Source organism: Danio aesculapii, chromosome 7 (assembly GCF_903798145.1).
Source record: "Danio aesculapii chromosome 7, fDanAes4.1, whole genome shotgun sequence".
Lineage (NCBI taxonomy): Eukaryota > Metazoa > Chordata > Actinopteri > Cypriniformes > Danionidae > Danio > Danio aesculapii.
The window spans coordinates 64,149,988-64,164,543 of NC_079441.1; the positions used below are offsets into that span (position 1 = coordinate 64,149,988).

General features: G+C 35.2%; 1 protein-coding gene across 5 annotated transcripts in view; it reads left to right on the forward strand.

Annotated features, from left to right (window-relative positions):
- mical2a (microtubule associated monooxygenase, calponin and LIM domain containing 2a) overlaps window positions 1-14,556 on the forward strand; it is a 143,888-nt gene that overhangs the window by 118,455 nt on the left and 10,877 nt on the right. For 4 of the 5 annotated variants that reach the window (XM_056462337.1, XM_056462336.1, XM_056462339.1 and 1 more), the window contains 7 exons: window positions 1,190-1,302; window positions 1,399-1,465; window positions 4,009-4,098; window positions 5,414-5,518; window positions 7,287-7,467; window positions 9,756-9,832; window positions 10,436-10,514. In XM_056462337.1, coding sequence (XP_056318312.1) covers window positions 1,190-1,302; window positions 1,399-1,465; window positions 4,009-4,098; window positions 5,414-5,518; window positions 7,287-7,467; window positions 9,756-9,832; window positions 10,436-10,514 — 712 coding nt within the window. The remainder of the gene's footprint in view (window positions 1-1,189; window positions 1,303-1,398; window positions 1,466-4,008; window positions 4,099-5,413; window positions 5,519-7,286; window positions 7,468-9,755; window positions 9,833-10,435; window positions 10,515-14,556) is intronic. The other variant, XM_056462340.1, reaches the window with a different exon arrangement.

Sequence of the window (14,556 nt, forward strand, 5' to 3'; positions counted from 1 at the left end):
CATATAGACCATTTCAATGTGGTGATGTCATTGGCCCATAAACATTTCCTGCTTTTTATTAAACTTTTCATAACTAACAAGAGACAATTCAATCATAACTTAATGTTAAAACAGCTATCATAACATTATCTATCAATATGTGGCTCTTTATGGATTCTTGGAAGCTATAGAAATTAAAAATGTTTATTCATTCATTTTCTTTTCGGCTCAGTCCTTTTATTAATCTGGGGTCGCCACAGCGGAATGAACCACCAACTTATCCAGCATATGTTTTACATAGCGGATGTCCTTCCAGCTGCAACCCATCTTTGGGAAACATACATACACACTCATACACTACGGATAATTTTAGCCTACCCAATTCACCTGTACCACATGTCTTTGGACTGTGGGGGAAACCGGAGCACCCGGAAGAAACCAACGCGAACGCAGAGAGAACATGCAATCTCCACAGAGAAACGCCAACTGACCCAGCCGAGTCTCTTACCAGCAACCTTCTTGCTGTGAGGCGACAGCACTACCTACTGCGCCACCGCGTCGCCAAATTAAAAATGTAAAACAGGAAATATGATGGGACAATTGTTTTTGTTTACATCCCTCGAAATGGTCTTTAGTTGAAGTCAAAATTATTAGCCCTCCTGTGATTATTTTTTCTTTTTTTCTTTTTCAAATATTTTCCAAATTATGTTTAACAGAGCAAGGAATTTTTCACAATATTTCCTATAATATTTATTCTTCTGGAGAAAGTCTTATTTGTTTTATTTCGGCTAGAATAAAAGCAGTTTTTAATTTGTTTATTACCATTTTAAGGTCAATATTATTAGCCCCTTGTCACTTTAAGCTGAATACTAGTATCTTGAAAAATATCTTGTCAAATATTATGTTCTGTCATCGTGGCAATGATAAAATAAATCAGTTATTAGGAATTTTTTAATAAAACTATTATGTTTAGAAATGTGTTGAAAAAAATATTCTCTCCTTTAAACAGTTTTTGGGGAAAAATATTCAGGACGGCTAATAATTCAGACTTTTTTTGAGTCAGTAATCTTTTGTGTTGCAAAAAAGTACTGATTCTTTGAATAACTTGTGAGTACTTGAAAAATCTTCATATTTAGCATGCCAACATATCAACATGAAACATCATGTTTCCCTGTAGCCTAATCTGTCTCTCCATCTCTGCTCCGAACAGACCAGTTCTTCCACTGTCCATCCTCATTCTAACTCCATAATATTTCACCCCATCCCAGAACGCACTGCTCCTCTTCATCTTTCCTTTTCCTTCTTTTCTGCTTTCTCAGTAAGGTAAAGAAGTGATTGTATCTTCTTCAACAAGAGTTCTTTTGGAGTTATGTGTTATCAACACACTCATTCACTGTATTTGCATCTCTTTTAATGCAGTAAATCAAAGTCTGAAACACGCAATGGCATAAATATGCAAAGAGAATCAGAAAGTAGCTCTCAAATGGTGAGTGATTAATTGAAAAGGAAACATTCGCCCATAAATGACATACTATAGTTGTTTACGCACCATCATGCTGTTTCAAACCTGTATACCGTTCCTTGTACAGAAAAAAGATTCCACTTGGCATAATTTAGAGGGGACATATTATGCCCCATTTTACAAGATTTAAAAAAAGTTTGCAAAGGCCCAATCCCAATTCTATTTTTATACCCCTTCCCCTTGGCCCTTAAAACCGAGTGTGAAGGGGAAGGGCTTCAAAAATTAACCCCTAAGAAATGGGACACCACTACAGCACCTGCATATGTCATCATATGTCATCATGATCTCTTGCTTCATATAAGATCAGACGATCGTGACTGCTGTAGTTATTCCAGTTGCGTTATTTTTTGGTTTTTATCTTCAGAAAATCACTCAAGGCGTATATTATGTTATTATAACGATCTAATGTGGTAATAAGATCGTAATACTGTGCATTTAACACAGTGCCCATATTCATCTATGTAAACACACCAAAAACAACATTACCATTATAGCAGACACTGTAAAAAAGCTCCGCCACTAGACTTTTCTGACAGGACATTCGAGTGTCATCGAGTGACAGAATGTTGTGGGACTGCTGTACAGGAGTTATTATTAGGGATTATAGAGTGTGGAATTTATCAGTTTTTATTTTAGCGTGTTTTTAAAAAGCATGACGGTAAAACATGAACGTGGTTATGAATGTGTTAAAACGTGTTTGTTTGTTGTAAAAATTCGTAATAAAGACAAAAAAACCTAATTTGTGGATCTCTTTACTTCCGGGTGCAGCGATCCTGTCGTTGTGGCTGGTGTATTCTGGGAAATTTTCTTACCCCTTGGTTTCGAGTGTGGTGCTGAAAAATCTTCACTCGAAGGGCTATTCACCCCTTTCCCTTAGCCCTACGCCGTCAAGCTCAAGAGAATTGGGACACCATTTAAGTAAGGGGAAGGGGTAGATTTGGGATTGGGTCTAAGTTTCAGCTAAAAATAATATTTTACGACTCTTTTACTGCCCCTTTAAGTCTTTTATCCTAATTGGGCCATTTTGGTGACTGTCGCTTTAAAATCAAATCGTAGGTTGCTAGGTGACCATCAACCATTTTCTCAGAGGATGACAAGCTGACAAAACATTGCTCTGATACAAGTTTTATTTATGAAAAACATTACAAAGCACTGCAGTGTTTGGGTGTTCTGTGTTTGTCTGAGGTAATTAGTCTACCGAAATGAGCATGTGCAAGCCGCGCACCTCCACTGGAAACAACGAACTTGTGCGAACTCTAGAAAAGATGCGTTATGGGAACCGCCCCTAAAAGGCCGTTGTCATCTGTGATCAGTTGATCTTCTTGGTAGGGTTGGGCAATGTCGATTCACCTGATTTGTTGAGAAATGGGTTGCAGATCCATTCCTCGGCAGTTCGTTTGTCCTTCACTGGGCCCTTTTCCCTTAGCAAAGAAACTTTCCAAAGACGTCTGTTTCTTACTCATTTTGCTGCTTGTGGATTAAATTTGGGCGCTCAAGTGACCGAGATGTAAGACATTTTTCAAAATAAAAGACTTTTCAAAATAAAAGATCATTCCGACTCAGATAATAAATGAAACGTGATATTGAAACGTACACCTGCATACAGTTCTGGACGGTGCGAAATACATCTAAGGAGGTCCTCTTTTTTGCAGAGCCTGTTGTGTATTTTTTTTTCAAAATTTCTCTCATGAGTGCCATTCGCGCCTGCTCTTCTTGCGTAAATCCACCAAAGGCTGTTGACTGAAAGACTGACTGACCGATACTCCCATCCACCCCTTACCTAATCCGAACCGATAGTGTTTTTAAAAGCACAGATTGACCCAATCACCCCCTTCCCTAAACCCAACTGACAGTGCTTTCAAAAGCAATCCAGAAAACGAAAAGCCCTCACGGCTGCCTGATTTTGACCACGTTTCAGATCTTACCAAGTTCTCACCCTGTTATTTACTTGTTTATTTTTTATTTTTTTCCTTTTGTTTTTGTTTTACCTGCTTTCTCAAACCGATCTTTGTCAGACTCAAACCCCGTTGTCGTAGTCAACTCCTCTCTGTGTCTCAAGTCTGCTGACGCACGTGGCGAGCAACTGGACAAACTGGTAACAGCTGAAAAGTCGTCCACACGGAGCTAAGCGGTCAGCTACTAGCGCGAAAAGGAACAGAAGCTGTCGGCGGCGTCATACCGTCCTGTAGCGTTCGTTTTAAAGACGAAATGCAGCTATACCTACCTCTGGCTGCATAATTTGTGCTCTTCAGAAATGAATACAGGGGTATATTTTCACAATGAACCTGTGTTGATTTAATTGCTGCTATTAGTATTATTTTGTTATTATTATTATTATTATTATTATTATTTAGCTTTTTTTTGGGGGGGGGAGTCATGCAGGTTTGAAACAACATGAGGATGAGTAAATTAGAATATAGTTGTAATCTTTGGGTAAACTATTCTCTAACCTAGTAGCTAAAAAAGCTCACGTTTGCTTCAGTATACTCTCAAATCTACATTTTCAGTCTGACAGCAGCAGTAGCACATCATCCTTTACTGTAAGAAAACAAGCAGACGTTCCTCAATCTAATGGAGACTTGAGTGCTACTAAACAGGTACATGGCCATATCAGTAGACTAAAGATTATCTGTCTCCCAGGACTCGCATGACGTGCACATTCTTTCTATGAGATTGTTGTTGGTATGTTCATGTTTTATGTAGAGCTATGATCAGTGCGGCAGCTCTCCTTGATGGACTGTCTGTCTTCACATGGTTGGCTCTGTACTGAGAACATGCCAGTGTAACAAACACACACTCAGACTTGTTCCTATATCCTAGTGGGGACTCACTGTAGTAATTATGTCTCTACTATACAAACCATATATTCGGTCCCCCTATGCCAAACCTACTCCTGAACTCATTTTTACATTTTCATAAACCTTATTCTGTGTAATTTTATAAGCATGTTTGCAGATGGGGACCTCAATTTTGGTCCCCACAGTGACACAAGTTCCCATGTGTCTATTAACATAGAAAACAAGTACACACACACAGGTTTGTTTTTGTGAATTGTGGCAACATTCCATAAATTTACATTGTTTTTATACTGTACAAACTCCATTTATTTTGCTCTTTTCGAACCCTTAACCTAACCCTAACCTAAAAAACTAGATTCTAACTAGATTCTGTGTGATTTAAAAGCGTGTTTACAAATGGGGACCTCAATTTTGGTCCCCACTGTGACAAAAGTCCCCATGAGTCTGTGTGTATTCAGGTATTCATGAGTCTGTGTGTATTCAGCGCAGTTCATTGGATTTGCAACATGAGATGCCAAATATACTGGATTGTTGACTTGCATGATTATACCGGTTAGTTTTTGTTGCACATTTTTTAATGTCGGGTTTATAACGCCATAGAGGCAGCACAGCTAACTTTAAGGTCAATATTATTAACCCCCCTTAAGCAATATTTTTTTAATTGTCTACAGAACAAACCATCGTTATACAATGACTTGCCTAATTACCCTAACATAGCCTAATTAATCTAGTTAAGCCTTTAAATGTCACTTTAAGCTGAATACTAGTATCTTGAAAAATATCTAGTAAAATATCATGTACTGTCATCATGGCAAAGAAATCAGTCATTATAAATGTTTTATTAAAACTATTATGTTTAGAAATGTGTTGGAAAAAATGTCTTTCCATTAAACAGAAATTGGGGGAAAATATACAGGAGGGCTAATAATTCTGACATCAAGTGTATCAATACATTCTGTCTTTCAAAACCTCTGGACTGATTGATACTGAATTCATTTCTGTCAGTTTTTTTTCCCTGCAATTCTTTTCTCTTGTGCTCTGCCTTATATTGCTTTGTACTTCTGTTTCATTCTCTTTTCTCCATTTTCTGTCATTCTCTTTCATTGGCTGCTAGCGCACCGTAGGCAAAGTGTCTCTGGTAGTGGGTGCTAGAGCCGACGCTCTGGTTACCCTGTATGAAAATGATCATAGACCACAGACAAGCAGCTCTGGCACTCCGGTAAGCCACAGATCAGCTGTCAGTTCTGTGTGTGTGTGTGTGTGTGTGTGTGTGTGTGTGTGTGTGTGTGTGTTTTGTTTTGTTTTTAATGTAGAAACCAATAGGTGGACCAAAAACAATTTAAATAATTAAAAAAATTTATTTTTGCACTGTAAAAACAAAATGTTGCCATGTTGTCCCCAACACAAATCAATTAAGTTAACTTGGGTTTATTTAACAAATTTAAGTGAATTGAACATAAAACAACCAAATTGGCCCCCTAAAAAACCTGAGAATTGTGTTGTTTCAATTCATTGTATATAAGTAGTTTGAACAGGCAGCATGTTTTAAGTGTACATGTAGAACTACACATCTTGACAGCTGAATAAATAAGATTTCCGTTGACGAGATACAACTATTTGAAAATCTGCACTGAAAACCCTAATAAGTTGAGACTACTCAAAAGATTCGAGGAAAGTGATTCATTCAGTTCGTTTGAGTAATGGGAAATCGACAACTCAACTGAGTTGACCATATGTGGTCTCTTCATTGATTTTACTTAAATGTTTATTTACAGATAACTTAAATGTTTAAGTACAGATAACTTAACTGTTTAAGTACAGATAACTTAAAATGGCTTATAGACTAAACTTCAAAAATTTTCAGCTTTTATATTCTTTACTTACTCCCAGGGCTGTTTATATCGAAGATGATATTTAGCCACACTGTTGGTGTTTTGTAACATCTAATTTTTATGTGGTGGGTCGTTAGCCCAACACTCAACCCCCAACCTGGAGGACCAGGACATACACACATACACTACGGACAATTTAGCTTACCCAATTCACCTATAGTGCATGTCTTTGCACTTGATGATGAATCTTAAGCTGTTTTTAAAGAGTTTTCTGAGATTAAATAAATAATACAGAATTTAACTGTAATAAGAACTGTATTTTACTGTAGGACAGTTATGCGGTATGTTGCTGTAATTTAAAGTTGCATTGTGATGTTTTACATAAAGATAGGGCTGGGACAATAAACTATTATATCGCATCACGATAAAAATGTATGTCAATAACAATGATTTTTTTACCACATATTGATCAAAGAGCCAATCACACAGCATACAATGAGAATCTTAAGTGTGTTGATATTACCAAAAATATGTCATTTAATGGACCTTCTAATTTTTGTGGTTTCAGTCATTGTTCGGGTACTCTATTAAATCTGGAGGCATTAACAACTAATATCGAAATATATATCGTTATTGTACAATATGGAAAATATTTACCTAAGTAAATATATACAAACAATACTGTAAATGCATATACAGCAACGGTGCTGTCAATTTAAATACACTGATTTACAGTAAGTTACTGTAGATTTTAGACAAGAAATTGTGTATTTAGTGTATTTATCACAGTTATTTGGTGTGATTGGTCACTTTAAAAAGCACCCCAGTTGGTGAATTATATGTTGTTCCAGCCTGATCGCACGAAAAAACGTAACTATTTTACGTTTGTCAGTTTAGTGGCTAACTCGTACGAGTTCAATCATACGAAAATGTACACTATTTAAAAGGAGGCGTGGCACCAAACCCCACCCCTAAACCCAACCATCATTGGGGGATAAGCAAATCATATTGAATCAAGCAATTTCATACGAATTAGTCACTAAATCTAAAATTTACGAATTGCTGTGAGATATTCTTGGTTATTCGCAAATTTATTTTCAGCATGTATTAAATATTAATAACATATCTTGACCTGTTGTTTTTTTATCTTCCTAGCCTTCCATAAAGAGAGAGTTTCCTCAGAGTGTGGCCGATGTGTGTCATGCCTGTAAGAAGCGTGTGTTTGTGGTGGAGCGACTCAGCGCAGAAGGATTTCACTTCCACAGGGAGTGTTTCCGCTGTGAGACCTGCAGAGCTCCACTGCGTCAGGGAGGACATTGCTTCCATTCTGAGGAAGGTACTCAACTGCTTGCGATAATATGCCATTTTGGTGATGAGATTTGTCATGCTCGATGTATGGAGACTATTCAATACACTTAAATACTGAAGTATACTTTCATTCTACAACCCCAAATCAGAAGATGGGACTGTATAGAAAAAGAAAGTAGTGATTTCCAAATTTACTTTGACTTATATTTCATTGCAGACAATATGAACACTAAATATTTCATGTTTAGTCTGCTCAACTTCATTTTATTTATAAATATACATACTTTCCTGTCATTCAGACCTGCGACACATTCCAAAAAAGGTTGGGACAGGAGCAGTTTAGGGCTAGTAATCAGGTAAATTGGTTAAGTAATAATGTGATTTGGAACAGGTGATGTCAGCAGGTTATTGCAATAATAATTTGGTACAAAAGCAGCATCCAAGAAAGGTTTAGACCTTTAGGAGCAAAGATATGCCAAGGATGGTCAGTTTGGCAACGAATATGTGAGAAAATTATTGAAATGTTTAAAAACAATGTTCCTCAAAGAAAGATAGGAAGACATCTGGATATTAACAAAATAAGCTGTACAGGTACTTGACTGGCCTGCCTGCAGTCCCGACCTGTCTCCAATAGAGAGTGTGTGGTGTAATTTGAAGCGCAAAATGCGACAATGAAGACCGTATACTGTTGCCCACCTTAAGACTTGGTTGCAGGAAGAATGGGACAAAATTCCACCTGAAACACTTCATTACTTGGTGTCTTCAGTCCCTAAACGTCTTTTAAGTGTTGTGAAAAGCAAAGGCAACATTACAGAATGATAAATGCTTTATTGTTTCAACTTTTTTTGAAATGTGTTGCAAAAACCAAATGTTTGTTGTATTGTTTGCAATGAAATATGTCAAAGTAAATTTAGAAATCACTACTTTTTTTTATTTGCGTTTTTCCATACTGTCTCATCTTTTTTGATTTGAGCTTGTAATACAGTAGCAAAAACTATTGTATTTATTTTTATTCTTAATGAATATTGCAATATTTCGCCCTCATCTCAAAAATCGTAGACACTGCAAGCTTAATAAATCAGAGTTTGTTTTAATTGATATAATGTATTATAACTAATGATGTTTCTAATCATTGCTTCACGCAAGACTGTAATATGCAAACAGTAATGGTACAATAGATTTGGTTGCTTTTTCATAGAAACAAAAATGGAATTAAGTAATCTGTACTGTAAATTAAAGGATTGTTGTCATCAGGATTGATGTAGGTAAGGAAAACGTTATCAGTGAAAATAGTACAAAATTACTAATGTGTGATTTATTTATAACCTTTTTTTTGACACAAGACATGTGTTTAATTTTTATTAATTAACATACAAGGGTTCAGATTGATTTAAGAATTAAAAATAAATAAATGAATTAATAAATTAAAAAAAGAATAAAAAAATAATAAAATAAATAAGATAAAATAAAACACAATAAACACTAAAATTATAGCAGTTTTCCTTATTTTGTGACTCATGTTTTTATTCTTTTTTATAGTTTAAAGTGACATATTGTCTGGGATGGTGTTGTATATTACACTATTAAAAACCTGGTAATAAACTGCCAGTACTTTCTTTTTGATAATTTACAGACTTATTTCTCTCTATATTCTTTTTTATACATTATATTATTTCAAACTACTAAAATGTCAATAAAAGTCACTTTGTCAAACTGTACAGTTGAATTTCAAAAGTCGATCAAAGCATCAAAAGTCGACAGAGCAGAGATAAAGGTCCCATAATGCAATTCACAACTGTAAATAAACAGAAAACACTTGTGAATTACAAAATACAGAAACATCTAATATATCTATAATATAATATAATATAATATGATATGATATGATATGATATGATATGATATGATATAATATAATATATTATAATATAATATAATATAATATAATATAATATAATATAATATAATATGTTATAATATAATATAATATTATATAATATAATATAATATAATATTATATAATATAATATAATATAATATAATATAATATAATATAATATAATATAATATAATATAATATTAATTTATCATAATATATCGGGATCCGTAGTGTATGTGTGCATGTCCTGGTCCTCCAGTTTGGGGGTTGAGCGTTGGGCTAACAGCTCACCTCATAAAAACTAGATGTTACGAAACACCAATATAGTGCAGCTAAATATCAACTTCGATATACTGTAAATGACCCTGGAAGTAAGCAAGTAGTAATATATCATTGAAATATCTAATGGCTACTTGTGGTTACTTTTTCTCCTTTAGGAAAGTTGTACTGCAAACTCCACTTTGCTCAAAGGAAACCCTTAGTGAAGAATGGGAGAACAGAAACTCTACATACGGTAAAAAAAGGCACTTCTTTCACATCTCTTTCTTATAATTCCTCAATACTTACAGTTGAAGTCTTTCATTATTATTCAATTATTATTAGCCTTCCTGAACTATTAGCTCCCCTGTACAGTATATTTTTTTCCTAATTTCTTGTTAACGAAGAGAAAACATTTTCAACACATTTCTAAACATAATAGTTTTTAAAACTCATTTCTAATGCCTGATTTCTTTTATATTTGCCATGATGACAGTAAATAATATTTGACTACAAATTTTTCAAGATACTAGTATTCAGCTTAAAGTGACATTTACAGGCTTAAGTAGGTTAATTAGATAAGTTAAAGTAATTAGGCAAGTCATTGTATGGCCATGGTTTGTTTTGTAAACAATCAAAAAAACTACCTAATAAGATTGACCTTAAAATGGTTTTAAAAAAAATTAAAACTGCTTTTATTTTAGCTGAAATAAAATAAATAATACTTTCTCCAGAAGAACAAAATATTATCGGAATTACTCAGAAAATTTCCTTGCTCTGTTTAAACATCATTTGGGAAATATTTGAAAAAGGGAAAAAAATCTGACTTTAACTGTACCTATGCATATTTCTCCTCCAGACGTGTAATGACGGCTCTCACCGAGGCTCAAGCTGGACTCCAGAGAGCCGTGAGGATCATCTCCAGGCCGAGTCCACAGGTATCTTGTCCTGTGTGAAGAGAAGCCTGCGCTGGCCGCTGCACGTCAGTCAGACCGTGTGTGCTGTGCCGCGTCGTGTGTGTACATGGCTGCATGGTAAAGCGTGGGCCGCTCGAGTCCACCTGATGGACAACGCTGGCGATTACGCCTTCCTGTACGAGCTGCTCAGCGTGAGTCTGCCTCTGCTGGCCATTCTCCATGAACAGCTGCTGCAAATGTACGCCGAGGCTGAACCGTTCAATCTCCAGCCTCTGCAGCACTGGCTGGAGGAGCACATGGGCCACTGGGTCTTAGTGTGATACATGGGTTTAATATGGAAGTGGACATTTGTTCAGAAAACACACATTGAACAATCTTGAGATAAAAAGGTAGCAGGTGTGTTTCGATGAACAAAACAGTCTGAACTGGAGAGATTCAGACTGTAAAAGTGAACCGTTTGGTTTGGAGTGTATGCAAATTACCAAAGCTTTTCTCAGTTGACCTTATGCACAGTTATTGTGGATTTTGATGAGCCAGCAATGCAAAAAAGGCTCTTACTTAGAGTTTCTGTCTTGTTTCTAGTCCAAATATATTTTTAAAAATTCCTAAATCTAGAAGCATTATCTAGACAAGTGAAAAAATATATACTGTTTTGTTTGAGAATATAATGTCAACACTGGCTCATTGTGAAAATGTAGTCCTATATACATTTCTGGGGAGCGTGAATTATGTAGCCAGAAGAATGCATGGCTGCATTTCGTCTTTAAAACGAATGCTACAGGGCGGTATGATGCTGTTTCTTTTCACGCTTACCAGCTGACCGCTTACCTCCGTATGGACGGCTTTCCCGCTGGTACCAGTTTGACCAGTTAGCTCGCCAAGTATGTCAGCAGACTTGAGATGCAGAGAGGAGTTGACCACGACAACGAGCGTAGCACAAGAACAGTTCCAGAAAGCTGGTAAGACAAAAACAGAAGCCAAAAAATTCAATAAACAAGTAAATAACAGAGTGAGAATGTGGTAAAAATCGTGGCTTTTCTTTTTCTGGATTGGTTTTTAAAACTGTTGATTGGGTTTAGAGAAGTGGGTGGGTCAATTGAGACTTTTGAAAACACTATTGGTTGGGTTTGGGGAAAGAGGAGGGTGGGTCAGTCGGTCCATCGGTCAGTCAGTCAGCTGAAAGTCAGTCAGTCGAGAGAAATTTGAGATCTGAAAAAGCATACACAGCGGCCTCTGGTGAGTTCGCGAAAACAAAAACTGCAGCTCCTGGGATGTATGTGGAAATGTATACAGGGGTACATTTTCAGAATGAGCCTGGGTTGCAAAATTGAGGTTTTTTTCCATAAAACAAGAATAATTATCTGCCAGTGGGGTAAGAAAATATATTTTTAGATATATTGGACTAGAAACAAGAGAAAAAACTCTAAGGAAAGCCATTTCTGGTGAATTGTCATGTCATTGTAGTGCAAAAAAGTTTTTTCTTAAAGGTTTTTGTCTTGTTTATAGTCCAAATATCTACAAATTCTTAAATCAAGAGGCTTTTTATTGACAAATATAAATTACTGTCTAGCTTTTAGAAATAATGAGTCTAAATTAAATGAGTTTGTCCTTAAAACAAGCTAAATAATCTACCAAAGATAAAAGCCAAATAATCTTGTTTTTGCTTTGACATTAAATTACTTTGCTTACCCCAGTTGACAGTTTATTTTGCTTGTTTTAAGGAAAAACTCTCTTAATTTTGACACTATTTCTGAAAACAAGGTATTATTTTTGCTTTTCTAGAAAATGCTTCTTGATTTAAGAATTTTTAGATATTTGGACTAGAAATGAGACGAAAATAAATAAATAAGAAAGCATTTTTTGCAGTAAACCTTGTTCCAAATTAGTGATCTACACTTTTACATTAAAGAAGAGCTGTCAGAATAGAGTAGAATAGAATAGAATAAAATAGAATAGAATAGAATAGAATAGAATAGAATAGAATAGAATAGAATAGAAAAAAAGTTTTTAAAATTCAGTATTCAGAACCACCTAAAACAAATTCTGGAATGAACATGCCTGTGATTGGCTGCAATGCTCAATGCAAAATAATCTTGTTTTCACTTTGACATGAGAATATTTTTTTTACCCAGTTGGGAGATTATTTTGCTTGTTTTAAGGGAAAACTCACTTAATTTTGATATTGTTTCTAAAAGCAAGACAATATTTTTGTTGAATTTTGAAAATGCATCTTGATTTAAGAATGTTTTGATATTTGGACTAGAAATGAGACAAAACAACCTAAATAAGAAAAGCATTGTTTGCAGTAAACCTTGTTCAAAATTAGTGATATACACCTTTACATTTAAGAAGAGCTGTCAAAATAGAATAGAATGGAATAGAATAGAATAGAATAGAATAGAATAGAATAGAATAGAATAGAATAGAATAGAATAGAAAAGAATTTTTAAAAATTCTGTATTCAGAACCACCTAGAAAAAAAATTGGCTGCAATGCTGAATGCTGTAAAAAAAAAAAAGGTAAATGAAAACTTTTTAAGCTCTTCACAAAGTAACCTTTATCAGAGGTACTGGGCTACAAAGAAGTTTTTAAAGGGGACCTATTATGCAAAAATCACTTTTATAAGGGGTTTAAACACAGTTGTGTGGGAATGTGTATGAAATATAGCCTGCCTATGGCTATAGAAATGTATTCATTAAATTTTTTATAATCACACATAAAAACAGAAACACTTAGATTGACATTCTACCTTTATCATCCCATGTCCTCTGAAGGGGAAAGCCCCTCCCACCAGTGACGATCTCTCCCTCATTAGCATAAACAGCCCTGAGTGAGAAGCAGCTATAAGAGTTTTCCAACGTACCTGCTGAAGATCATGTCAGTGACTGAGGCATTACAAATGTAGACTTTTATAATGCACAAATGAACACTGTAGTCTCCATAGGCATCTGTAGCTCCGCCCTCTTTTTAAAAGAGCACAATCTCATTTGAATTTAAAGGGACAGTCACCAAAATGCACAATTTGAATCGAAGCCTCAAAAGGGGCAGTTTCAAAGAGTTACAAGAAAACATTAGAGCTCTATTTTGAGCTGAAACCTTATTTTACATCTTGTGAGAAGGGTCATAATAGGTCCCCTTTAATATTAAAGCATTGGTTTGATGCAAAGGTATTGGTAATTTTGACAACAATAGCTAAATGAATGCTTATGTAACCTCATGAAATTGAACATAAATTCACAGCATTCTTATTTCTGCTGGCTTAAGTGTTCTGTGCATATGGTCAATCCTAAAGTTTTGAGTAAAGAGATGAAATGTGTCAAACACAGAGTGAACTAAGCACTTTAATAAGTGAGCTGCCTTCTTGTGCACGATTTAAGACTGACATTTTTGCTTTTAATTATTAGTTTTAATTATTAATCATTCTTTGTCAAGACTGCAAGCTTACAAAAGCTGACCGATCAAGCTGCAAACACGTCTCGCCTGCTCTGTTAACCATTCACAAACACAGAAGTCACATTCTTCACGCATGCTGTTTACACTTCATGTGAAAATCATACAGAACAGCTGCTGGAGGAATGTTCCGGGTTCAACGCAAGCGAATCTGTTGACAGCATTTGTGAAATGTTGCCGATTACTGCAGAAAATAATTGCAACTCAAAAACAAACAAGGAGCACAATGGAAGTCTATGGTGCCAGACATTCCAGACAATCTTATATTTTCATTATCATGCCTAATAGTACAAAAGAGTGTTTTTTGAAATGAAAAATTGAATAAATTAACTATGTAGCAGACAAAGACAGGGCTAATAAGCATTCTTTTTTTCTGTTTTGAAACGTTTATGTCCATGTATTGTCTTATCCTATAGATTTCCATTGTTGGTTTATTACTGTAGATGTGATTTTTGCTTTTTACAGTTTCTGTGTTTATCAATATATGACAAATGCTGACTATAGTGATTGACCTAAAGATCGACTTTAAGCTAAAACTGTTGGTAACACTTTAGTATGAGGATTAATGCGCATTTTAAAGTAACGCATGAAAGCAGTGACGGAAACGTCAAAT